The sequence below is a fragment of the Toxorhynchites rutilus genome, chromosome 2, assembly GCF_029784135.1.
Source record: "Toxorhynchites rutilus septentrionalis strain SRP chromosome 2, ASM2978413v1, whole genome shotgun sequence".
Classification (NCBI taxonomy): domain Eukaryota; kingdom Metazoa; phylum Arthropoda; class Insecta; order Diptera; family Culicidae; genus Toxorhynchites; species Toxorhynchites rutilus.
In genome coordinates, this window is record NC_073745.1 from 302,984,347 (window position 1) to 303,009,694 (window position 25,348).

At 37.8% G+C, this 25,348-nt stretch overlaps 1 protein-coding gene across 5 annotated transcripts in view; it reads right to left on the bottom strand.

Moving 5' to 3' along the window:
* Positions 1–25,348, bottom strand: part of LOC129771009 (uncharacterized) — a 493,902-nt gene that overhangs the window by 82,281 nt on the left and 386,273 nt on the right. For all 5 annotated transcript variants that reach the window (XM_055774239.1, XM_055774238.1, XM_055774237.1 and 2 more), the window contains one exon: positions 16,790–16,957. In XM_055774239.1, the coding sequence (XP_055630214.1) occupies positions 16,790–16,957 (168 nt within the window). The remainder of the gene's footprint in view (positions 1–16,789; positions 16,958–25,348) is intronic.

Sequence of the window (25,348 nt, forward strand, 5' to 3'; positions counted from 1 at the left end):
TTGTTCCAACACTTATATGATTTTTCCTTTTTTATTTCAGAAAAGTCAACATCAGAAAAATGGCAGACCATTCCAATTGTTTCATGATCCGAGATTTTGCTATTGTAAAAAATTTCAATCACACCATCGTCGAAATTCGTAAATACTAAGTCAATGGTCGTCGAAGATGTTCTGGTTATTCTAGTGTGATCATTTATTCTTTGTCTGAATCCAGCGGCTTGGGTGATTGCTTTTAATTCAAAAGATTTCCTATGCTCGTCCCAATCAATGTTAAAATCACCAGTTATGACAATCATTTTTTGTTCATATACTTGTATGTGCTGTAGCCATGCATCTTCCAAAAATTCTAAGAAGTCCTTGTCACTAGCACTAGGCGAATGGTATATTCCAGCGTATATTCCTGAAATTTTGCATCCTCTGACTTCAACGGCTAGAAACCAATTGTCCCCATATGTTCCATTGAAAATTTCTTTAAAATATAAAACGTTCGAAATATACATAGATAGGCCTCCAGTATGGGCAGATCTCGACAAACAATTGATCATTGTGTATCCAACTACATTGAATCCATTCAGATCAGTCAATTCCGTTAAATGTGTTTCAACCATTATTAATAATTTCGGGTTTTCATTGGACAACAATATTTCTATTTCGTCGAAGTGTGTCCGTAATCCAGCCACATTTAGATAAAGCGCATCATATTTTTTCAATTCTCCTTTCTTGGGTGGCTAAATAGAGAAGTCCACCTGTTCCTTTTTCCTCTCGTATTTTCGGAGGAATATAGGGCAGTTTGTACTCCACGCGAAATGTTTCGTATCTATGTCTATTCTTCGTTCGTTTTTAATTTTGTTACAATTTGAACATTGAATTTCTTCGGATGTACAGTTCTTGAATTCATGATTTTTGCCACATTTCGGACACACGCTGTGTTTTGCTTGGCAGTCGACAATTTTGTGACCATATTCACAGCATTTGAAGCATCTTAGAATCCTCAATCCATCAATAACTCGACATTTTTCAAACCCGCAAAATACTGATTTAGTCTCTATCATTTTATTATAAGTATCCCCATCGACTTCTATTATAGCACTGTATTTATTATATTTCATTTTATTATTACAATAGATTTTTCTTACTTCGAAATGTTTGGTTTTGTCCAACGAAGGGTTCTGTTTCAACAACGCAACTTTCAAATCATTTTCATTCATTTCTTCGCTAAATCCTATAATTTTGATCGTCGGTCTCAATGCTTCTGGTATCTTAACCTCGTAGTCTTGACCCAGTTTTTTCTCAACATTAACCTTGATTAACTCAATTGAGGTTTTATCTGAAGCAGAGACAACAACTGTACCATTCTTCCCGTTTCGCAATCCATTTATATTCAATCCTTTGGGATTGACATTATCTTTTAACATTTTTCTAGTAATATCAGATTCCTGCGTAGTTTTTGGCTTTATGATTAAAATTTTTTCCCTGGTCAAAGTTTTCTGTTTATTGTTACTCTCAACTTTAGCTACATTTCCAGTTGTTTTCTTTGCGTCTTTCAATACCGCAGCGAAACTTAGTGGAGTTACGTTTTCATTCTGAATAGCTTGCTCATCACGTCTACGTTTTTTTTGAATTTGAACGTAAATTGTACCGCTGAGGTGTTTCCTCTGAATTCGTATTTATATCATTATTGGTTTTGAACAAATTTCTAATTTCCGCCCGTACCGCTTCTTTAACTTTGAGCTCAAAATTGTTGGCCAATTCAACCAAACATTTCAGCTCTTTAATATCATTTAAAATTTTACCAACGGAATCGTCGAAATGGTTGTTCCCGAACCCATTTTCATGTAACACCAAACATGTGTCGCATACAAAAACGGCATTTTTAATTTTCTTCAAAATATCGATATTAGCACCCACCGCGTTCGGTAAACAATCGATATGAATAGTCTCATGACACCTACCGTAACACGCTATCGCTTCTGTGTTTGGATCGTTTATCCTCTCACAGCAGCGACTGCACATGTCTACGAGACCCATATCCACACATTCGCTATTGTTCGCATGTGTACCGGCCATCGGCCGGCCCGTGCGGAAGAACGAAAACAAACAACAACACAAGCGCCTGCTGATAGAAAGTGCTAAGAGAACACTCTATAGATCAGCAGCGGATTTAACTGAAGCTTTAGGCACTCAAGCTCAACACTACCACCACTACAGTGATTAATGATTTAAGCTACTTGAATGCCCGTTTCTATCAGCTATTTGATTATAATTTATAAACACAAAATATACATGAAAACTTATCTTTTGCTCGCCAAATACATCAGTGTATTTCACCAGCGAAATTCCTATGGTAAAATTGAATCACGACACTTTGTTTTCACCAATTTTACCACTGATTCTGCACTAGTAAAACACAACAACAACCGCTCGAGCCAACGAAAAATTTCCAAGTCTTTTGAATGAAGTGTTTTTCATACCATTTCGTTCAGTTGTTTAGGAGCTATTAACGCTCAAAATCTCGGTCTCCGGCGTAACGCTTTCGTTTTCGAAACTTTGATTTTACACCCCGGTATAGAAATGAAAGACGTAGTCCTACGTCAAAATTGAGCATCGAGTGCTGTGGTGCACGATTGGTCGAGCGGACAACGAGCAATGCCTGCACTGCAACGCGGCGAGAGAAACAATTGTACACAAATTGAGTGAGTGTCAACGAGTGACGGCAGCTTGGCAAACTTTACAGAGAGTATTAGCGACAGTAGTAAACAGCCAAAGAATATTTTCAATCGATGATCTATTGTATCCCATTCTGAGCGGTATAGGCAGAGAACAAAAAACAAGAATCCTCAAACATTTTATCAATTATGTTACCTTCATTATGATTTGTGATAACGTAGTAGACATAGGGGAACTAGAGTTCCATCTACAAGTTGAATTTTAATTTATTTTCGTGTAAATAGACTTAACAAATAACTGAAAAAAAAAATTGTTCTCGAGATATTCAGCGCAACCACCCTGTAGAGAGGAGGAGGATAATAATAAATAATAAAGCAAATGTCAAACTACTTAAGAAACGTTTCTTGTCTCCCAAAATCTCCCCATGCCAAATTTGGTTCTGTTTGCTTGATAAGTTCTTGAGTTATGTAGACATTTATGCTTCATTTGTATGGTAACCTCCCATAGAGAGGGTGGAGGAGTAACAAACCTCCATAAAACGTTTCTTGCCCCCAAAAAATTTTTTTTAAGTGCCAAATGACTTAAAAATGCATGAAACGTCGAGATCTGGTGTCATCTCGAAAAAAAAAATTTTGGCCGAAAATCGACCTTTTGGGACTTAAGGTGGGACCAGAATGCCGCGCTATGCGTCCCGTTGCGACAATTGTGCTTTGACACTTCATTTGAAATATGTGTGTTTCCATTTAGTCGAACACAATAATGCGTTGCGTCATTAGCATCGTTGTACTAAACGCTAACATTTGTTCTAAACTGCTTGCGCCGAATTCGCGATGACAGTGGCATGGTTTCGACGTCTGGTGACAACTTCAAATTAGGGCCATAATTTGGGTCCCAAACTCATTAGTGTAATCTCTATCAGATTAGAAGACACGAAGCCGGTTTTTAAATTCTAAAATTTGAATGAAAATTTTCATATCATGTTATTTGATTACTTGAAACACGTGTTTCATTGGTTGATTGAATGAAACACGTGTTTAGCCTTGTATGGCTAAACAATTCCAACATTGTTGCTGAATTTTTTCATCATAATATAAAGTTGTCGTCATAAACAATTTTCGTATGAGACTTTTTCACCACCTACAAACAAAAATGTTTTTCATTTAAATAGAATACTAGTTTGATATAGAAAAGCTAATTTTCATTCATAATTTTAATTTTGAAAACGTGTTCATTAGGACTGAAAATCAGCTATTCTTTCTCTCTCCCCTTAACTAGTAAACGAAGCTCAATGCCGCCAGCGCGGATATGTCAATGTGTTGTTTTTAAAAACATTCAACTGATTCGTGGACACAACAAGAATAAGATTTTTATACGAAATTTATTTTGTTTTTGTTTACATGAAAAGTGGTGACGCGAATGCTAGATTATGACTGCGAATCAACAGACTGCGTCGGGCGAATGTTTTAGTACAAAACGCAAGCAATAACTGCTTGTGAGAAGCAACGCACAACGCGGCATTCTGTTTCCACCTTTAGCCTGAGAGGCAATGAAGGTATGGGAGAAAAATTATCGAATTTAAAGAATTTAAAGGTCCAAAAAAATGATCTGATGATGTGTGGGAAAATGGAAACGCTTATAGTTTTCATGAATTTTTAACCATTTATACACCATGGGATTGTAATGTATATATCATATCAAACAAATCTTAGGGAATTTCCGATTCGTTTGGTATGTAAATTGCCAAAATCCGTTCACGGCAAAAATAGTAATTAATGTTAACTTTATTTCATGAAAACGTGACCTGTTTTTTGATTTGGCACCATTAATGAAAGACGTAGTTCTACGTCAAAAGAAATTGGGTGGAAAAGAATGGACTACTTAGATTTCATACTACGACTAAGCTAGCGTATCCAATTCAGCTTCAATAGAAGAGAATGAAATACGAGAGCTTCGTTATCTTGGGTATCATACTTCCTTCGTCGTTTTGTATCGCATTATAGTTCATTGCATTCCATTTGCATGTCTCCAGGAACTTGCTCAGTATCCAAACTTGAATGGGGTTCAAAATGGTTGGATCATTTTCTCATACAATTTTAAATCGGTCGAAACAATCACTTACCATTCCTCATAGTATTTGAATGTACAGGGTTTTCCATTTCGGGCTTCCGAAAGTATACAGCCCTGCGCTGACAAACGTTTGACATAGTTGTTACCAATACGTCATATCGTTAGTTGAATGTCTGCCATTTTACAATATGGATCGTTTTAGCATCGCACAACGTGTTAATTTTGTTAAATTATACTATAAAAATGATGAAAAACCGGCAAATGTTTTTCGAGCATTACGGACGGATTTTGGTCGTCATGGACGGCCTACAGAGCACACAATCGCTAATGTAGTGCGTAAATTCGAACAAACTGGATCCGTAGCGGATATTGTGAAACCTGTGCATCATCGTAATGTGCGTTCGGCCGAAAATATTGCTGCTGTTGCTGCCAGTGTGGAGGATGACCCGAGTGTTTCGATGCCACGGCGTGCTCAGCAATTGGGCTTGTCACACATCATTGTGGCGAATTTTGCATTTGGACTTGCACCTACATCCATATAAAGTCCAACTGGTACAAAAATTAGAGCGTGGTGACCATGGAATGCGTCGGGCATACGTCCATTGGGTGAACGAACAACAGCAGCAACATGCTGAATTTTCGCATCAAATTTTCTTCAGCGATGAGGCACATTTCGAGCTCGGTGGCTATGTGAACACCCAAAATTTCCGTGTATGGGGCTCAGAAAATCCACACGTGATTGTTGAGAGGCCATTGCATCCGTCAAAAGTCACTGTTTGATGCGCATTATGGTCTGGTGGAGTCATCGGGCCGTATTTCTTTGAAAATGAGGACGGCAGACGGTAACTGTGAATGGTGAGCGCTATGGCCGCATGTTAACCAATTTTTTTTTCCACAAATTGAAGATATGGATACGGATGACATGTGGTTTCAGCAGGACGGCGCCACGTGCCACACAACACGACCGAACATGACCATATTGCGAACGAAATTTGAGGGACGCATAATTTCGCGTTTTGGTGATGCCAATTGGCCGTCCAGATCATGCGATTTGAACCCGCTAGACTTTTTTTTGTGGGGTTATGCGAAAGACCGTGTCTATACCAACTCTCCGAAAACTCTTGAACATTTGAAAGACAACATTCGTGAAGTTATGACCGAGATACCGCCCCATATGTGCCGAAAAGTCATCAAAAATTACCTGTTCCGGATCAAGGTGTGCGAGGAAGCCCTAGGTGGACATTTGAATGATGTTGTATTTCACACATAATTTGAAATAAAAGTTTCATCGAAATTCGAATTCTAAGTGTGTTTTATTTCAATTTACTTTCGGAATTTAAAGTTGGAAAACCCTGTATTTTTCAGTTAAACAACACATTCTGTGCTCAACTTATTCAACCTCGACGGATGACGAAATGTGGTTATGAAAACCTTTATCCGTCGGCGGAATGATACATCCATAATTAACGACATAAGCGGCTTTCGCGGCATTAGAGATGGCCGTCCCAGAGAGACGATTATACCGCTGACATAACCCGTCGGAATCGGCTTTCTCTGTGTCACATTCGCGCTAAGCTTGAGAGCCGAAACGACTGTCTCCCATACTTGTTCCGAATTTGTGAGCCTAATCAACCGCCGCCGTGGGCTTTGCAACTGATATTGATCCCTAATCCGTTCACGACACGGAGAATGCGGTTTTTCCTCCGGTGGTAGAATTGATCAAATGGCAGCGAAGCTGCTGGAATTTGGGATTCAAATACACACATCTAGGGGAAGGTAAACTTCATCCAATCTTATGATGGGAACAGAGTGGCCACTCCAGGGTTTTGCATTGTGCATTCGGATTTATATTTGAGACTAACCAAATCAGTCTATACCTCCACACTTGAAATTAACAATTTGGAATGAAGTAAAGTACGGTGATTTTGAAATACTTTCGCTCGCTCATTGCGATTTGGAGCCAGGGACAGACCAATATACAGTGACCACTTCTAAACAGTTCCCCCAATGTTCCGATGCTGGTCGCTTTGATTTGTAATTGATTTAGGAAATAGGTCAATGCGGAATGCAGGAATCCGGGTTCCACATAGCCCCCGAGGGGGAAGAGTGGTGCGCTGCGGTGACCTCATTGGCCACTCACTCGATTTGATGATTGCTACATCGTGGTTCGATGGTTCGTCTATGGAATTTGTGCACATTTCGGGTGCGGAACTCGCAATCCATACATTCAATTTGCTGAAAATTGCAATGCGGTATGCGTGGATGGGTTCCCAGCTGCCCGCTTGTTTCACAATTGACTAAATGGTAAATTGAACGGAAAAGTTGGGAGCTGTAGAGGATTTAATTTGATTTATTGAGTTACTTATCAATTTCCAAATAATAGTTGGGTGTAGATGAGGGGAATGTTATGCCAGTTGTATAAATATGAAGCAGGAATTCATCCATCATGGTTAGACATGCTATTGTTAGAAGTCATTTCGATCGTTGTTTTTATGTTTTTGATAGCTGACAACAATAGCATAAAGCAAGCTCAGTGCAGAGCTTGTACTGAAGCAAAGTAGAAGAGAAATATTAGCTTATGCCTTGCCTTTGGTTCGGGCTTAAGTATAAATATCATTTAGACAAAAAAAAAATTTTTTTTTCTCCATGATTCTGAAATTTAGACATTCAACAATGTGCCCTTGAACGGATTTTTCGAAATTCCCATTATCCATCCAGTTATAGTTATTTTACTGACGAGGTATCTAATCTAGTAAGTCCTTGGTTCAAAAATGTTTAGTTTTCGAACCAAGGACTTTTTTTCCAACTACCAAAGCCAAAGCTGTGGGCAGCTGAAAATGGGTTTGAACTCTCGGTGGCCGTAGACACCAGGATCCCAATTCCATAATCAAACTACTGTATAACGACTTCATCCCACGCCGTAAAACGCTGAAGATAACTTGCTAGAAGCAATCTCCGTACTTCATTGGTGCAAAAGAAATCTCCAAATCCCCTCGGAGCAACAAAAGGAGCAACAATCACTCTCCCGAAAATAGTGGCACCAATTTACAATAAGGAATTATGTATTGTCTTCGGTTTACTGTTACCAAGTTCGAAGATGTCAAGGCAATGAAGGAGCAGCGAGTACTGCCCAGGCTAAGGACTGGTGGTCCAAAGTCCGTATTTTTAGCGTTACGTGATTTCTGGACTATTTCAAGGGATTAAGAAGATTGACTATAACAAAAACAAAGAAAAAATATAAAAATGAAACATCCGGCCAGTTTGTGTATTGTTCTCGCGAGGGCAAGAATGGATGAGGAATAAACCATCATCTTTAGCTAATTTTACAGAACCACGCAAATTATCAGCCCTTTTCGGGGCCACCGAAACTTTCAAATGAAGAAAACTAAATAAAGTAAGAAAAGTCTTATACACTGCGTTTCATAACTATAGAATGTAAGAAGTAGGTTGAACTGAAGTATATAGTGTAGAATACAATAACATCCATAGCTTTCCATCAACACGAATGAACAGTCAGAAGTAGGGGAGATGGGGGTAAGTCAATGGAAACGGAAAAGTACAACATTTTTATCGGTTTTATGGACAGGTTCATAATATACGAAGCGTAGAGGTTTATCGCTCGCGAGAGGAATAATCTCACTCTCTCTCAATGCTTGTGCGTCCAGTAACTGAAATAGAACAAAAAGAGAAAGCAATATAAAAACGAGTTCAATATTCTTCCCTTCACTTTCCATAATGCATTGAATGTGATTATGGAAGTGACTGTCCATTCAACCCCCCCAGTGCAATTATTTCAATAATTTAAATTTACCACTTACGAATGAATTTACTTTTCCGTACATACCTAATATCGCTTCTCTGTTAACTCACAAACCGAAATATCACCATCAGCGAATTTAATTTTGCAATTAAATCACTCAAAATACTTAATATCGAAGCCGCAAAAATTACATCCACACGCGGAATCATGTTCGATTTTCGGGTTTTGTTTCTTCATTCCATATTTGATCAGTATAGGACGGTTTAAATATCATAGCATAGCATGTAGAAGGGTTTCCCATCAACAGAAATTTGAAATTCATAATGCAACTATACAAATCAACCACCTGTCCATTATACCCCCACTGTCCGTCTTACCCGCGGCTCCCCTACAACGAAGTAATTCAGAATCATTTAATGCTGTTGTCGTATAAAAAACAATGTGATAATTGTGTGATTTGGCATCAATTCAAATGAAAAAGAAAAATACGGGTCTAATATTTTGCGATAAGAAACATAAATCCCACTTTTCACGGAAATATGAGAACCACTATATCGATTTGGAATGGAATGACTGTATATTAGGGTGGCCGCGAAAATGGTCATATCAAAAACATGCTGTACAAGTTTTGTTTATTGGTCCAAAAAATGACCTGTGCAAAATTTCAGCTCAATCGGGCATGGGTGCCTCAAACGCCCAAGTTTTGATTTTTCGATCCTTGAAAATCTCTCCCGCGGGGGGAATGGGGGGTTTTAGAAAGCAGGTCACGTTTTTATGAAATAAAGTTAACGTTAATAACTATATTTGCTGCGAACGGATTTTGACGATTTGTATACTAATGGAATCGGAAGTTCTCTATGATTTTTTGATATGCTGTACATTAAAATTTCAAAATCTGGAAATGATTTAAGTTGATCAAAATTGGAAGCATTTCCATTTCACCATACATTTGTTCTGGCCATTTGTGTGCTAACCTAACTGTGCTGTCTGTGACATCTATTACCGAGGAATCACCCAACGCGCTCTGAGAAGCCAAATCACTCTTCCGTTTCTGTTGGTATGACAATGGGGCGATGCTTATTGCTGTACCACTGGATGTGGGTAACGTGTTTGTATATGTGAATCAAGTATATGCATACAAGGTGGGATATTACTGTAAGGCATAACACGCGATATCGGCAATGTTATTATTATAGCTTATGATGCCACACATCCTTCTCCATCCCAAAAATATAGAAGAAGTGTATAATAAAACGTAAAATAACGTAATGATAGTTTGTAAAATAACGAAAACAGCTGCTTCTAAATCTTTCGCGAATTTATTTGCTTGCTATCAGTTTTCAAAAACGCGACTGAACTGGAACCACTATCAACAAGATTCTGCGCAATCATCCCGATTCGCTATCGACAAAATTGATTGCGCGCACTCATTCCGAGCCGCTATCGATCGAATCCTGCGCAGTCATTTCGAGTCGCTATCGACAGAATCTTGCGCGGTCATCCCGTTCCACTATCGACGTAATCCTTCGCAGTCATCCCGATCCGCTATTAACGCGATCATCCACTTACTCTTTTCAGTTCACCGAAACTTTCTACTGAAGGGTGATTTATAAAATTTCCTTGCATTTATAAATAATATCCGAAATGATAAACAAACAAGCTGAATAAAACGAATGCGTCGTCCTACGTCCTAAGCGATCGTGTCCTGGATTCGACTGCCTATAACTTTTTTGATCCGATTGAGCTGAAATTTTGCACAGGTCATGTTTTGGGCCAATAAACAAAATGTATATGATCAAATAATAAACAATTTTTTGACGTGGGACTACGTCTAACCGGATTATATGGGGATGAAATGAAAAACCTAAACACAGAACATGCAGTAAAAAATAAAGATGCCGGGGGGAAACTGCATTGCAAACATATGCAAGCTGCGAGTACTTTTGTACTCGCTTGCCTTTGTGTAGACCGGAATATGTTTCCCTAAAACGTACTTCTAAATTGAGAAGCCTGGTCAATTTCTAGTCATTTCAGATAATAGAGGTGAATGAACTTTCGCGGTTCGAGAACTACGTAAATATGAGTGATGCAAAAATACGAGAAAAAAAATTATTGTACAGCGCAATGCTCTAAAAAAACCGACAAAATTTAGACATATAAGAAACTAAATTTAAATAAATATTAGGGCAGTACTGGGCTTCTATATTCAAAATAAATTTAAAATGCCCAAAGGCCAAAAAACTATTTTTTTGCGCATTCCTTTTTAAATTTCCAGAGTAAATTACGCTACATGTGGAAAAAACAACACGAAAGAATGCATTCAAATAAAAATTAGAGCAAAAGTGGGTCTCAAAGTAATATTTTATTTCAAAATTTCGAAATGCCTAAAAATATATAATTTTTTTGTACCGCGAAAAATACTATAAAAATTTCGAAAAAAAAAATCATATATACCTAAAATAGACGTAGGAAGAAATTTGAATACAAACTAGAGTAGTACTGAATCTGAAAATAGAAAAAAAAATAATTTAAAATAAAAATGAAAATTAATTTAAATTTTTATTTAGTACACCCGTACCTCGCTATTCGGCCGCTCTTTATACGGCATTTCGCTATAATGACCCTCTTCAATTCAGGCACGTTTTCGATTTATGGCCTAAAATGTTTCGTTAAAACGGCAAAAAATTGAGGATTGGTTAAAAAATCACTTTTGTGCAGAAGTGAAAAATATTTGCGAGACTTATAGCAACATAGCGAACATAAGCAACAACAACAAAAAAATAGGTATATATATATACACATATTCCATGTAACACGAAGTTGTTTTATTTTTGTTTATAGATTATTGTAGAATAATATGTATGTATAAAAATAAAAAGATAAAATGCATTTTGAATGATAAACCATGTTACATATTTAACAAATTTGGAACCGATCTGTTTGAATTTGCATGAATTTGTGTTGGAGTAAATTATTTCTTATACGGCTTTTCGCTCTGCGGCCAAATTTCGTGGAACGTATCTAGGCCGTAAAGCGCAGTATGGGTGTATTTTATTTTTTGATGAAAAAATTGTTTGAAAATATTGATCGATACAACTTAGCAAGATGTACTTTCAGTATTTTGCTCATATTTTTGTCTCAAAGTTATTGAGAATGGCGTGAAAAAAACGCAAAGGTGCATTTTTCACCATAGACCCTTGTTGTACCATATAACAATTCTAATATTTGGTACTACTGTAAAAATTTCATATTTAGTACCCTATACAATATTTTCCATACAGCTGGTGATTTTGTTTGGGGCACTTTTTACTCCCCTACCCAGCCAGGCCCTTTGGAAATATAAAGAACTATATTTTTTTGTACCGCGCAACATGCGGGTTCAAAAAAACCACCAATATTTCTTATTTATTATCCTATACAATATTTGCCATAGAGCTGGTGATTTGGTTTGGGGGCACTTTTTACTCCTTTACCCGGCCAGGCCCTTTACTTGTAACGAAGAACATATTCTATAACAAAGCATGGATTGATCTTACATGGCAACTGTTCAAACTTTTTACTTACAAAGCAAATATGTTGAATTCAATTGAATTCTAAAATTGTTTCATTCTATCGATAATTTAATCAATGCAATATAAATGCTTACTAAGGCAACGGTAGTCCCACGTCAACCTTGCGGTTATATCATAGATATAACCCACCCTTTTTTTTTTCCATACATACATTGCTACTCAGGCCAAGTCCCAGAAGGTTGATTTTCGGTCATAGTTTTTATTTTCGAGATGACACCAGATCTCAACGTTATATGCTATATAAGTCATTTGGCATCGATTTTTTTTTCGATTTTTCTAATTTAATGTACTCTCCCCTTGCGAGATTTTCGAGAGTCAAAAAAATCAAATTTTGAGCGTTTTGAGGCACCCCTACAGCATGTCCAATTTAGTTGAAGTTTTGCACAGGTCATTTTTGGGGCCAATGAACAAAATGTTCATGGTCGGTTCTTTGAATTCGATGATGAATTTACTTCCATCCATCCGTGGCTACCCTAATGTATATAATTATATTAGGGTGCCAATGAATGTATGGGAAAAAATCGACCCTAAAATTTCAAAAAGTTACTCTATCAAAATGTTCACCACATCGAAAAAACACCATATGCCGAATTTAAGCTCAATCGGACTTAAGGGAGAGTGGAAGTTTGAGATTTTTGAAAATCGAAAAATCACCCAAGGTGGGAGGAAATCGGGTTTTTCAAAAAAAAAATTTTTCATGTCAAATGTCTTAAAATTGCATCTAGTGTCATCGCGAAAAATTTTTTTTTTGTCAAAAATCGGCAATCTGGACTTAGTTTTTTTTTTCGGAGTACGAAATGAAAAGTATGGTTTTGGGTGCCAATAAAAATAGTTATCTCGATTTTCCATTCGGGACTTGCTACGAAATGTTGATTTGCACGATAATATACCCTATGCATTTACTGGTGTCACAAAGTTTAAAATTTGAGTTTTTTTGAAAAACAAAAAATCATCGAAAATCGAGGTTTTCAAAAAAAAATTGATGCCAAATGTCTTAAAATTGCATGACATGTCGAGATATACAGTTATCTAAAAAAAAATTTAAAATCGATTTTTAGGTGAAAAACGATCAAGCGCCAAAAAAAATTTTTTTTGACAAAAAAAAATTCGAGATAACTGTAAATCTCGTCGAGTAATGCAATTTTAAGACATTCGGCATCAATTTTGTTTTGAAACCTCGATTTTCGGTGATTTTTCGTTTAAAAAAAACTCAAATTTTAACGTTTGTGGCACCAGTAAATGAAGTCAGAATGAGCTAATATTTTGCATAGGGTATATCATCGTGCAAATCAACATTTCGTAGCAAGTTTCGAATGAAAAATCGAGATAACTATTTTTATTGGCACCCAAAACCATACTTTTCATTTCGTACTCCGAAAAAAACCCAGAGTACCAGATAGCCGATTATTGTCAAAAAAATTTTTTTCGAGATGATGTTAGATCTCGACGTTTCATGTAATTTTAAGACATTTGACATCAAATTTTTTTTTTCGAAAACCCCGATTTCCTTTACTCCCCCCTTGGGTAATTTTTCGATTTTCAAAAAACTCAAACTTTGACTGCTTTACGCCACTCTCCCTTAAGTCCGATTGAGCTTAAATTCGGCATAGGGTGTTTTTTCGAGGTGGTGAACATTTTTTATGTGGTAACTTTTTGAAATTCGAGATGACCATTTTCATTGGCACCCTAATATACAGGTGGGCAATTTAAAGTGGAAGCATCTGGCAACCCCATAACTTTTGACAGAGATGTCAGATTAACAAATGTCATACCGCGTTGGGAGCGTCATTTCAGTACAATTTTAACCATGGAACAATACACGCCTAAACAACGCGCTGAAATTGTTCAGCTGTACATTCAAAATAACTTCTCAATTGTGTTAACTAAACGTGCGTGGAAAAATAAAAATAAAGTTAAAACATCGCCTGGAGACAACACTATACGTCGATTATATGCCAAATTTATATCGTCTGGTAGTGTTGGTAATGCCAGTCATCTGTCCAGACAACGACCAAGACGTTTCGACGAGAATATTGATGCCGTTCGAGCCAGTGTTGCAGAGACTTCATCGACATCAGGTCGCCATCGTTCGCAAGAGTTAGGCATCGCTCGAACCACTCTCCGACGCATAATTCGTGTTGATTTGAAAATGTTTCCGTATAAAATTCAAATGGCTCAACAACTTAACCCATCTGACTTACCACGTCGACTTGATTTTGCGAAATGGACCATCGAAATGGCCAAAAATGAACGTGGCTTTTGGCAAAAAATCATAATGTCTGATGAGGCGCATTTCAACTTGAATGGAGGAGTGAATAAACAAAATTGTCGGTTTTATGCTACTGAAAACCCTCAATTCATCGAAACGCAACCTCTTTACGACCAAAAAGTTACTGTGTGGTGTGGCATTTATGCCGATAAAGTCATCGGCCCGTACTTCTTTGAAAACGAAAATGGAGCAACGGTAATCGTGAATGGGGAGCGTTATCGGACAATGATAACCGATTTTTTATTGCCATTTGTTCGTGAAAATGAATTGGACAATTACTGGTTCCAACAGGACGGCGCTACATGTCATACAGCGGCTGCCACGACCAAATTATTGCGCGAAATGTTCCCCGGAAGATTAATATCGAAAAACGGCGATTATGACTGGCCACCGAGATCACCTGATTTGACGCCTCCTGTCTTTTTTATGGGGATATTAAAAATCCAAGGTATACACTGGTAAACCAAGGACCCTGGCTGCGCTGAAAGACAATATCCGACAAGAAATTGCTGCCATATCGGCCGAAACATTGGGCAAAGTGAAGGAAAATGCCGAAAAAAGGGCACATTTTGCGGTCAAGGCCAGAGGCGGTCATTTACGAGATATCATAATCAAAAAGTAGTTAGAACAAATCTCCTTGGACCAAAATAAATGAGTTTCAAAAAAAAAAAAATTTAAAATTCCACTTCTTTTTGCTATTGCAAAAACAAATCCTTCCACTTTGAATGGCCCACCCTGTATATATTATTGAGAGATGTCGAAAATACAAACAAATTACAATTTATAGACTATTGCGTAGAGTGATGAAAGCTTCATGTAATAATTTTCTGTGCATTTCTTTTAGATATAAAGGTTAAATCCCGCTATCAAAAGCTTCCTTACATCCACAAATATTTTCGAATAACGGTTTGTCGTTGTTTTGGATTCGATTTTATTCGATTTAATTACCATTTTTTGTTCGTACAATTCACTGAACCAGAGACTTCTCCATCTGCCGTCGTGTAATTTCAAACCAAGCGTTTTTCTTGCAAGAAGCGGTAATTATTTACCATTTTTCCCTCATTTTTCCCATACTTATCACTCTAATAACAGCAAACGAAAAATCACGACAGCAATGCTATAAATCAAACAGGACTTTCGACTGCCTGAAGTAATTTACTGCAGAGGAAAAAAATGAAACAAGCTCAAATTAAATAAAAGATGACAAATGAGCGCAATCGTATCCTCGCGCTCCCTGATTAAGTACAAATAAATTAAGATTTTTTTTGTGTGTTTCATCTGCGGAAGCCTGTGTACCATTACCAGGGGTACAGGCATCCCCTTGAGCTACCAGAGTCGTGATTTCTTCGAATGTCGGTCCTTATCGTCGTCATCGTCGTCATGCCCATGGAAATCTTGCGCGGCTCCCCTCGATTTGTGGCAGCGAGGATGCTAAATGTTTGCTCTCGTCATTTTGTTTGCCCAAGTTTTCACCTGTCGTCTACGCAAAAGGGGTAAGAAGGCATGGGGTGGATGGGGATGTGGAAGGTACTTTTTTGGGGGCTTAAATATATTATGTAGAGCGGTATGTGTGTGTGTGTGTTTTTGTGCACTCCCGACTATCCGGATCGTGCCCGTGCACGTGTATGTTTTCACCAATTAAATGCACTACGACCTGCTCTGTTTGCGTTTGGTATTGTAGCCGAGCAAATATGCTTAACTGCTCAGCCTTTTCAGTACCGATTCCAGTGGCGCTTTCCATCACCCGCTGTTTTCTGGCACGTGGTATCATGATTCAGATTGCACGATAATAGCATTTTATTGCAACTGAAGTGAGAAGATTGAATGCCAAAAAAATGGAAGTCCAATTGAAGTATCTTTATTGTTTGTCATTGGATGGAAACAAGCTCAGGAGTAAAAAATGGAAAAATTTTAGAGTGACCAATTTATAGCATGAACAACGAAAAGGCGACAATATAATTATCTACGGTTTCCTTTTTGGTAAATTTATTTTCACCTTGTTCAACATCGGATGATATCTTAGACAGCCAGCCGGATGGTATTTTCTTTTGGGCTTCTTTTTTGTTTGTGCGTGGGTGTGGGCGTCGGTTGGTGAAAGATAAACTTTAGAAACAATGGCTTAGCGGTGCCGTATCGTACATACTGAATGGGCAATGCTCAGTCAGGACATATTTATGTCGTTGCAGTGTATGTAATCGCTATGCTCAAGTTAGTCAATTGTTTCTTAGTGTTTAGAAGGGTTGCAAAAGGATATGTTTAGAGTGTGATATATTTTGTGTAGTGCAGTACTATCCGTCACAGAGTACGTGCAGTCGTCATCGCTGTCATCGCCAAGTCTCCTACCGAAGTCACAATGTCGAAACTACATGAAACCTAGCTACGCGACGGTAGGGATGGAATGGGAGCGGTGTTCTTTCGGTGGCACCTTCACAATGAAAATATCCTTGGACATACCTGCACGCTATCGCACTCGTTCCAGGTGTGCAACTGTGGTTTGTACTTTTCCTTATCGCTGCTGGTGCTGCTCGCCTTGGCGGCCGATGCTTCCGTTGAGATCCACACCAGATTACCCTTGGGTTGGCTGATTACGATGAATGCATGCTTACCCGGCGGCACGTCGTGCTGCGGAAGAAGGGGCGAAATTTAATTCAGGATTGGAGCAATTGTGTGTAATGGAAACAATTACAAGGAAATTGTAACTGTTTCGTTTTGCTGTGATCCGTGGGATTATGTGAGGGATTCTGGAGAAGTGTGGGTATAAAGCTCTTGGAAATTATTATCATGACTGCAAAGGAATGATCCCTACATTGAGTTTTCATTATAAGAACAGAAAAAAGACATTTATTTTCTAATCCACTTATTTGAAATTTTAGCGGATGTAGGTGAATGCGACTACAAAACACACACCGTAATCACTTTTACTCATTTTCACATGACATACTTAAAATTTCTTTCACTCAAACACAACATTGGGATACCGGAAAACTGCTCATTATTTTATCTGCAATTTTATACTCTAGTAGATATAACTCACCCATTTTTTCATTATCTCGAGATGAATTTTCTCAGAAAATAATCTTTTGAGGTTTGAATTATTTTGGATGTTGCAGCGCATAACAAATATTACTTATTGAAAAGTGGACCAATATGAGAAAAATGGTGGACAAACGTATTATGTATTATAAATTTATAAAATCGCGAATAAAAAGCCAAAAGCTTATACATTATATATTTGACTGACACCATATCACTTCAATCTACATATAGTAGTGCATAATAACAACAACAATGTGTGCGTGTAATTCAAACATTCATTTCATTTTGTATCATATAATCGAGTTTCTACTTCAGATTTGATGTCACGAACAACATCACTCCGCAATGTGTGCCATATTTCATTCACATCACACTATCCACACACTACCCTCCGATATGGTTGCACTCTCGGATGTCGTATCGATCAACACTGCTATGGCTGACGTCAGCATTAAGAAAAAATTTTTTGACCACACGCTATCTGGAGCGAGACTAGCATAGAAATTGATTGATTGTAATTTTCTACTATAATGGCCTTCAACATCCAAGCTATTGTGCCTCTGTACGTGACAAAGGTTATGTAAATGATGAAGGTTCCTCGGATTGAGCCCTCAATCGCTCGCTCAGTAAGCGCTCGCTCAACCCTTTGGTTACGAAAAACCCCTCTCTCGGTCGGAAATTCATATTGTTGTAATTACAAAGTGACAGGAGAATGGTCTCTCGCCTACTCGCCTAAACACTATGCTCTTCTCTCCCAATCCCATTTCTTTTCTGCCACGGGACCTAACGGACATTGGCTATGGTTTTGATAGAGGAGAATACGAAATGTTTGATTTGGTGCAGAGAATATTACACCATATCAAAGAAACCACATTGTTTGTGATCAAAGCAGCATATCATATACAGGTCGGACTCGATTATATACAGGGTTTTCCATTTCGGGCTTCCGAAAGTATACAGCCCTGCGCTGACAACCGTTTGACATAGCTGTCAACCAAAGCATCATATCGTTAGTTGAATGTCTGCCATTTTACAATATGGATCGTTTTAGCATCGCACAACGTGTTAATTTTGTTAAATCATACTATAAAAATGATGAAAAACCGGCAAATGTTTTTCGAGCATTACGGACGGATTTTGGTCGTCATGGACGGCCTACAGAGCACACAATCGCTAATGTAGTGCGTAAATTCGAATAAACTGGATCCGTAGCGGATATTGTTAAACCTGTGCATCATCGTAATGTGCGTTCGGCCGAAAATATTGCTGCTGTTGCTGCCAGTGTGGAGGATGACCCGAATGTTTCGATTCCACGCCGTGCTCAGCAATTATTGGAATTTGGACTTGCACCTACATCCATATAAACTGGTACTGGTCCAACTGGTACAAAAATTAGTGCGTGGTGACCATGGAATGCGTCGAGCATACGTCGATTGGGTGAACGAACAACAGCAGTAAAATGTTGAATTTTCGCAACAAATTTTCTTCAGCGATGAAGCACATTTCGAGCTCGGTGGCTATGTGAACACCCTAAATTTCCGTATATGGCTCAGAAAATCCACATGTGATTGTTGAGAGGCCATTGCATCCGCCAAAAGTCACTGTTTGGTGCGCATTATGGTCTAGTGGAGTCATCGGGCCGTATTTCTTTGAAAATGAGGACGGCGAGACGGTAACTGTGAATGGTGAGCTCTATGGCCGCAAGTTAACTGATTTTTTTTTTTACAAATTGAAGATATGGATACGGATGACATGTGGTTTCAGCAGGACGGCGCCACGTGCCACACAACACGACCGAACATGGCCATATTGCGAACGAAATTTGAGGGACGCATAATTTCGCGTTTTGGTGATGACAATTGGCCGTCCAGATCATGCGATTTGAACCCGCTAGACTTTTTTTTGTGGGGTTATGCGAAAGACCGTGTCTATACCAACTCTCAGAAAACTCTTGAACATTTGAAAGACAACATTCGTGAAGTTATGACCGAGATACCGCCCCATATATGCCGGAAAGTCATCGAAAATTACCTGTTCCGGATCAAGGTGTGCGAGGAAGCCCTAGGTGGACATTTGAAAGATGTTCTATTTCACACATAATGGCATAAACCAAACTTTAATTTGAAATAAAAGTTTCATCGAAATTCGAATTCTAAGTGTGTTTTATTTCACTTTACTTTCGGAATTTAAAGTTGAAAAAATTGTATAATCGCAATTTCACTTTCAACGTTAATTCTCGAATCCAATACATAATCGAATCACAAAAAAGCTATTTTTGTATTAATGTTTGACATTCATGCATTAATGAAAGAATTGTTTTCTTGAGATTCGATTATGTATAGGATTTGAAAATAATTGTTGAAAAAAAATGGTCGACTATATATAATCGAGTCCGACCTGTATAATTTGTTCACGAATGCCGCAATTAATCGACGATTCTAACTGGCGGTGAGGGGGTATTATTTGCGCTGGGTATAGCCTAGGAGGAATCGATTCCTCTTCTGAGTGTTAATCATTCTTTTCCGGCTGAATGAAGTGATATGATAATCACTTTCTCCCAAAGATAGAATGTCTTATCTAAACTCATTTCAATAATTTTAAAATTTCTTTGAAAAAGCAATTGAAACCACTCTCTCTCTCTCTCTCTCTCTCTCTCTCTCTATATATATATATATATATATATATATATATATATATATATATATATATATATATATATCGATGGAACAAAATCGTTGCTGTGCGAGCTGGACGGCGAGGGATCGAATGCCTTTTTCAGAGCAATGGGGGTGGAGGAGTAATATGATGGATAAAGTAAAGTTTCCAAGGGCCTTTTTGAAGGTTAGAGACGAATGAACTGAAGAAGTTTCAAGTCTCAAGCAAGGAAGGAAGGCAAACTTTCAGTATCGTTATGTAGGCAAAACAATGAACATCGCTTGTTATTGTTATATAATACAGAATCCATTCCAAATCCCACCAGAAACAGAGTATATCTTCCTTCGGGTGAAGACCGGATATGTAAAAGAAATCATAAATATGGTATAAATTATCGCATAAGGGGAAATGCTAGTGCTTCGCCTGACTTTTTGATCGTTTATATTTTTTCCGAAAAACATACACATTATCCTCAATAAAGCAATGTTGTTCCTCAAACTCAATCTCGTTGTAGTTTTATAAATTCGTCAGACAATTTGATTTCATGGAATTTCCTAGCACTGTTTTGGGAAGCCACGAAACAATTGAGAGTAGAGATAAAAGAAGTTAAGTACAAAGTTTAACTTAGTAATGATAAATATAAACATGGAGGGGAGATAGCGGGAGGGACATATTTACGCTAGGGTATTAGTAATGAATCTCAGCTGAGGCAAATATTCAGCCTTTTTCCGAGCAGTTAACATTGTTTGTTCTCTGTTATCAATGCATTGAACTAACGCTATGGGGAAGCAGGCGCTAAGGTAGTGCACCAAAAAGTTATTTGGGGAATACCAAGTTATTCAATAAGTTATATTATTGCATTTGCGCAGTGCTACTCTTTTCTAGGTTGTTGAGATTAACAGATAGAGTTTATTTAGTTTATTCAGCCACCAAGAAAGTAAATGTCGTTCTGGAATTTTGTATATAATTTGGTTTCGCTTGCCAGTAACGAAACTTTCTCCACTAAGGATGACAGCTGCGTATCTCGTATCTGCGTATCTCGAGCATGTATTGTTCTGCGAGCACAAGAATGAATAATCAAACAATTATCGTCAAATGATCCTACAATAAAAAAAACCATTCAGGGTGACCAAACTGGTAGAATGGTTATTTCAAAATTTTCGTAGCATTGTAGAATAATATCCGCAGTTATAAACAAGCGACTTGAATTAAACCACAGCGTAGTTCTACGTCAATAATGCGGTCGTGTCTTGAACACAACCTCTTATATTTTTTTTTCCATAAAAGTATTTTTCGTGGGTAGTGCAATTTGAGAAAAAGTGACGCTGAATAAAATCTTTTTCAAAATAATGAAAAGTGAAAGAATGCAGTTTTATTACATACTAGCTGATCTGGCAAACTTTGTCCCGCCAAAAATTTGTTTTTTGTTATCAATACCTTCAAACATTCACGTTTTCTTACTAAGCGCAAGTTCATGAGTCCAATCGCGGAACTGTTCATTCATTGATCTTCTAATCGACCGCGTTGAATTTACCTTTTACTATAAAATTTCTAGTACTTCTACCAAAATTCATCATTATAATATCAGATTATTTTCAGACACAACTTTCGTTTAAGACTTTTTAACCACTTGCAAATAACATGTTTCTCCGTTACATGGAATAAAAGTTTGATACAGAAAATATGATAGAATAAAGACAGACCTTCCCTCTTCTTCCCTTAGAGAAAATCTAATCACATGTCAAATTTGGCTCCATTTGTTTGATTAGTTTTCGAGCTATGCAGAAATTTGTTTTTCATTTGTATGACAGCCCATCCTAAGAGAGAGGGGAGGAGTATCTAATCACCATAGAATCATTTATTGCACCTTAAAACCTCCACATACCAAATTTGGTTTCGTTTGCTTGATTAATTCTCGAGTAATGCAGAAACTTGTGTTTCATTTGTATGGAAGCCCCCTCCCCACCCCCCTTAGAGAGGGGGTGGAGTAACCACCGTGAAAACATTTATTGCGGCCTAAAACCTCCATATACCTAATTTGGTTGCATTCGCTTGATTAATTCTCGAGAAATGCAGAAATTTGTGTTCCATTTGTATGGCAGCCCCCCCTTAGAGAGGAGGGAGGGGCCTCAAACTATCATGAAAACCTTCTCCGGCCTTAAAAACCCCTACATACAAATTTTCACGTCGATCAGGTCAGTAATTTCCGAGTCCTTAAAAATCAGACGGACAGACAGTAATTCATTTTTATATATATATAGATTATGGAGTTTATCCAACCATATGGATGATGCAGTCCGTTTACTTAGAAGAAAGCTGACAATGTTGGTACATACGTATTGCAGGCGATCAAAATGCATGACATCAGTGTTTGCCAAATGATCCATTCACTGAAAAAATCGCTTTCGTTCGTTCAAATATGATCATACACAAATCATTTCCCCCAGTGGCATCCTTTTGTTGTTACGTGCTGCAAATCACGACACAAAATAGAACGAGACAACTCTGCATCGGTTCGAACTTCATGATACACCGACACGCAAGCAGAACCATCATATACGCTTTCGGTACAGAAAGTTTATTTTCTGCTTTGCCTCTAACATATGCATATCGGCCTTCTCATGCATCATGAAACAGCAGGATCGTACGGACTACGCAAATGATTCATATTCAGCTAATATAGCAGATCCTGACTTTTAAGTCTCAGAGAGTGCAAACTATGCGATCATTTAGCTCGATAGAGGCTAACGGAAGGGTAGACAGATCATATTTCCCATTTTTTACGCCGCTATCGTATATTTGACAATTCTTCCGTTCACATATTTTGGTAGTCCTAGGTATAATATCAAACATAAAAGGACGTTCATCAAATTTATTTGTGACAAAGAACATAATTTATTACAAAAATTTCGATGCATTCTAAAATAATATCTGAAGTTGTAAACAAATGGATTGCATAATGTAATTGAGTAGTTCTACGTCGAAAATATGCGGTCGTGTCCTAGATACAACCCCTTACAATTTTTTCGTTAGGGTGACAATTTCCATTTCAGAGTGGTCCGAAAAATATTTTTTTTCAACTTTTTCCCAAAAATGACTTTTTTCAAAAATTCATAACTTTTGAACCACTGAACCGATTTAGATGGTCGACATATCAAATTGAAGCCAATGATCTTTTGTTAAAAAATATTGAATTAGCAAAAACAATGGATTTTGTTTTCGTAGTTATTGATTGTAGTGGTTTTTTGTTGTTTTCATTGCTTCGGACTAGAAGGCACTATATTTTTTAATAATTTCTTCTTGAAAGCTGAGGATTTTTTACATAACATATCTCTATATCAGAGATGCTAATTTTTTCATTTTTGAGATATGATTTTTGTTCAGAAAATAATAATAAATAAATTTTGGGCGGGACGAAGTTTTCCGGGTCAGCTAGTTACACAATAAATTATTTTAGAGTTCGGCTGAGATGTCCTAGCTCACCAGCTGAACTAACCGGTTATTATACCTTCATCTTATCACAGGTTCAGAACCCTGCCAATTTTTTTCGAGAACAAGAACATCGATTCTATGGCAGCGTAAACAATACCTTGAACAGTTTTCTACGAGAAAGCAAGCATGATTTCGTTAATTTGTTCGCAATATGTATCAACTGTTCGAGCAAATCCACGAGGTTTGGGCATCGATCAAAGCTTTATTGACAACATGGTCTCATGTATATCCCCTAGATGCAAGCAGTATTCGAAAATAAAATATTCGTTACGGTGTATTGGAAGCCAAATATAATTTGGTGCACAATATGCGTAGTTGCATTTTTTCTGGCCAGAACTAAAATGAGTTCATTTTATTCTTAGTAATTTCATCAGTGGTGTATGAGAATACTGAATTTTATATTCAAATAAAGCTGAAAGGCTCAATTACATTTATTTTCCTTTTCATTGAGAGCTAAAACACAGCAAATTAAGAACTGGTTGAAAGGTACTGAAGTGGTTGTGTGGCAGTTCTTACACCTTCACCCGTCTCTAGATCCCAGATCCCTAATCGTAATCCTATAAATTAACATATGTATAATGTGGTGGTGCAAAACACCAATCACACTACCTGATTAATCTAATCAACAGGATTAAGGTGGCATTTGAAGCTCAACCGGGAATGCTATGAAGGGGATGCTCCAGGTTCAGTTGTGTCCGCAAAGAGAACGGTTTTCTGAAATCACTCCAAAATGCTGACTATGTACTGCATCCTCAGATATTCCATTATAAGTTGCCATGTTGTGTATCAATTTTGGAAGAATTCTCGTATTGTGTTACTGTTAGACTCTGGTTAGATGCTCAACACCCTTGTTTTATGATCGAAACGCGTGTATATTTTGTAACCATACTCGTATAAAACATAAATCAAAAATCAAAACAAGTTATCATCACAAGATGTTTTCTGCTAGCGTTTACATATAGAACGCGAACAGTCATTATGTAAATAATTCGATCGAGTAAACATTCATTCCTCGATGCCACACAAGTAGCCTGATCATTCAACCTTGTGGAAGGCGGTTGTCCGCTTCGAGGTTCGATATTGCAATGTATAATTTGTTGACGATGAGCTCGAAGATGTCACATGCTGAGCTGAAGGTGTGGCTAGAGCCAACACAGTTTTGTTTCGCTTTGGTTGGTCATTGACTTGTATAATCTAGACTAAGCAAAACGATGTTCCTCGGCACCGTGGTTCAGTTTGTTTGCCTCTGGATCGGAATTGTTCATGGTAATGTTACGTTTATTGAATTACATAAGTGTGTAAGTGATTCACCCGCAATGTTTATTCACAGCCCAGCGAATAGCCGAGATATGTGAGTTGTTGGTTCGATTTGTGTTTGAATAATATCTTCATTAGAGCAAAAACCAATTTCAGATTGCCAAAAGTACCGCAATTTGACGGTGGTTAGAACCGCAATCATCGCACTCACTTCAAGGCCTGTTCCGGTGTTCCATGACATATTCAACTGTTCTCACACGGTCAAGGTAATCATTGGTGGCGTTGAGGCCAGCGAAGGTGAGTTCCCTCATCAAGCATTGATAGGATGGCCAGCGGAGGAGAGCTACGATCAGGATTACCAGTTTCTCTGTGGCGGATCGTTGATCAGTGAGCGTTTTGTCGTCACCGCAGCACATTGTACGTTTCATTCCCAGAGGTAATTTGTTGGGGCTTAGAATACGAGTGAGTAACCGTTCTAACGAGATGTTATTGCGACAGATACTATCCAACGGTCGTTCGTTTGGGAGAGCATGATTTGGACAACAATTTGGATCATCAGATTGATTTCGATAT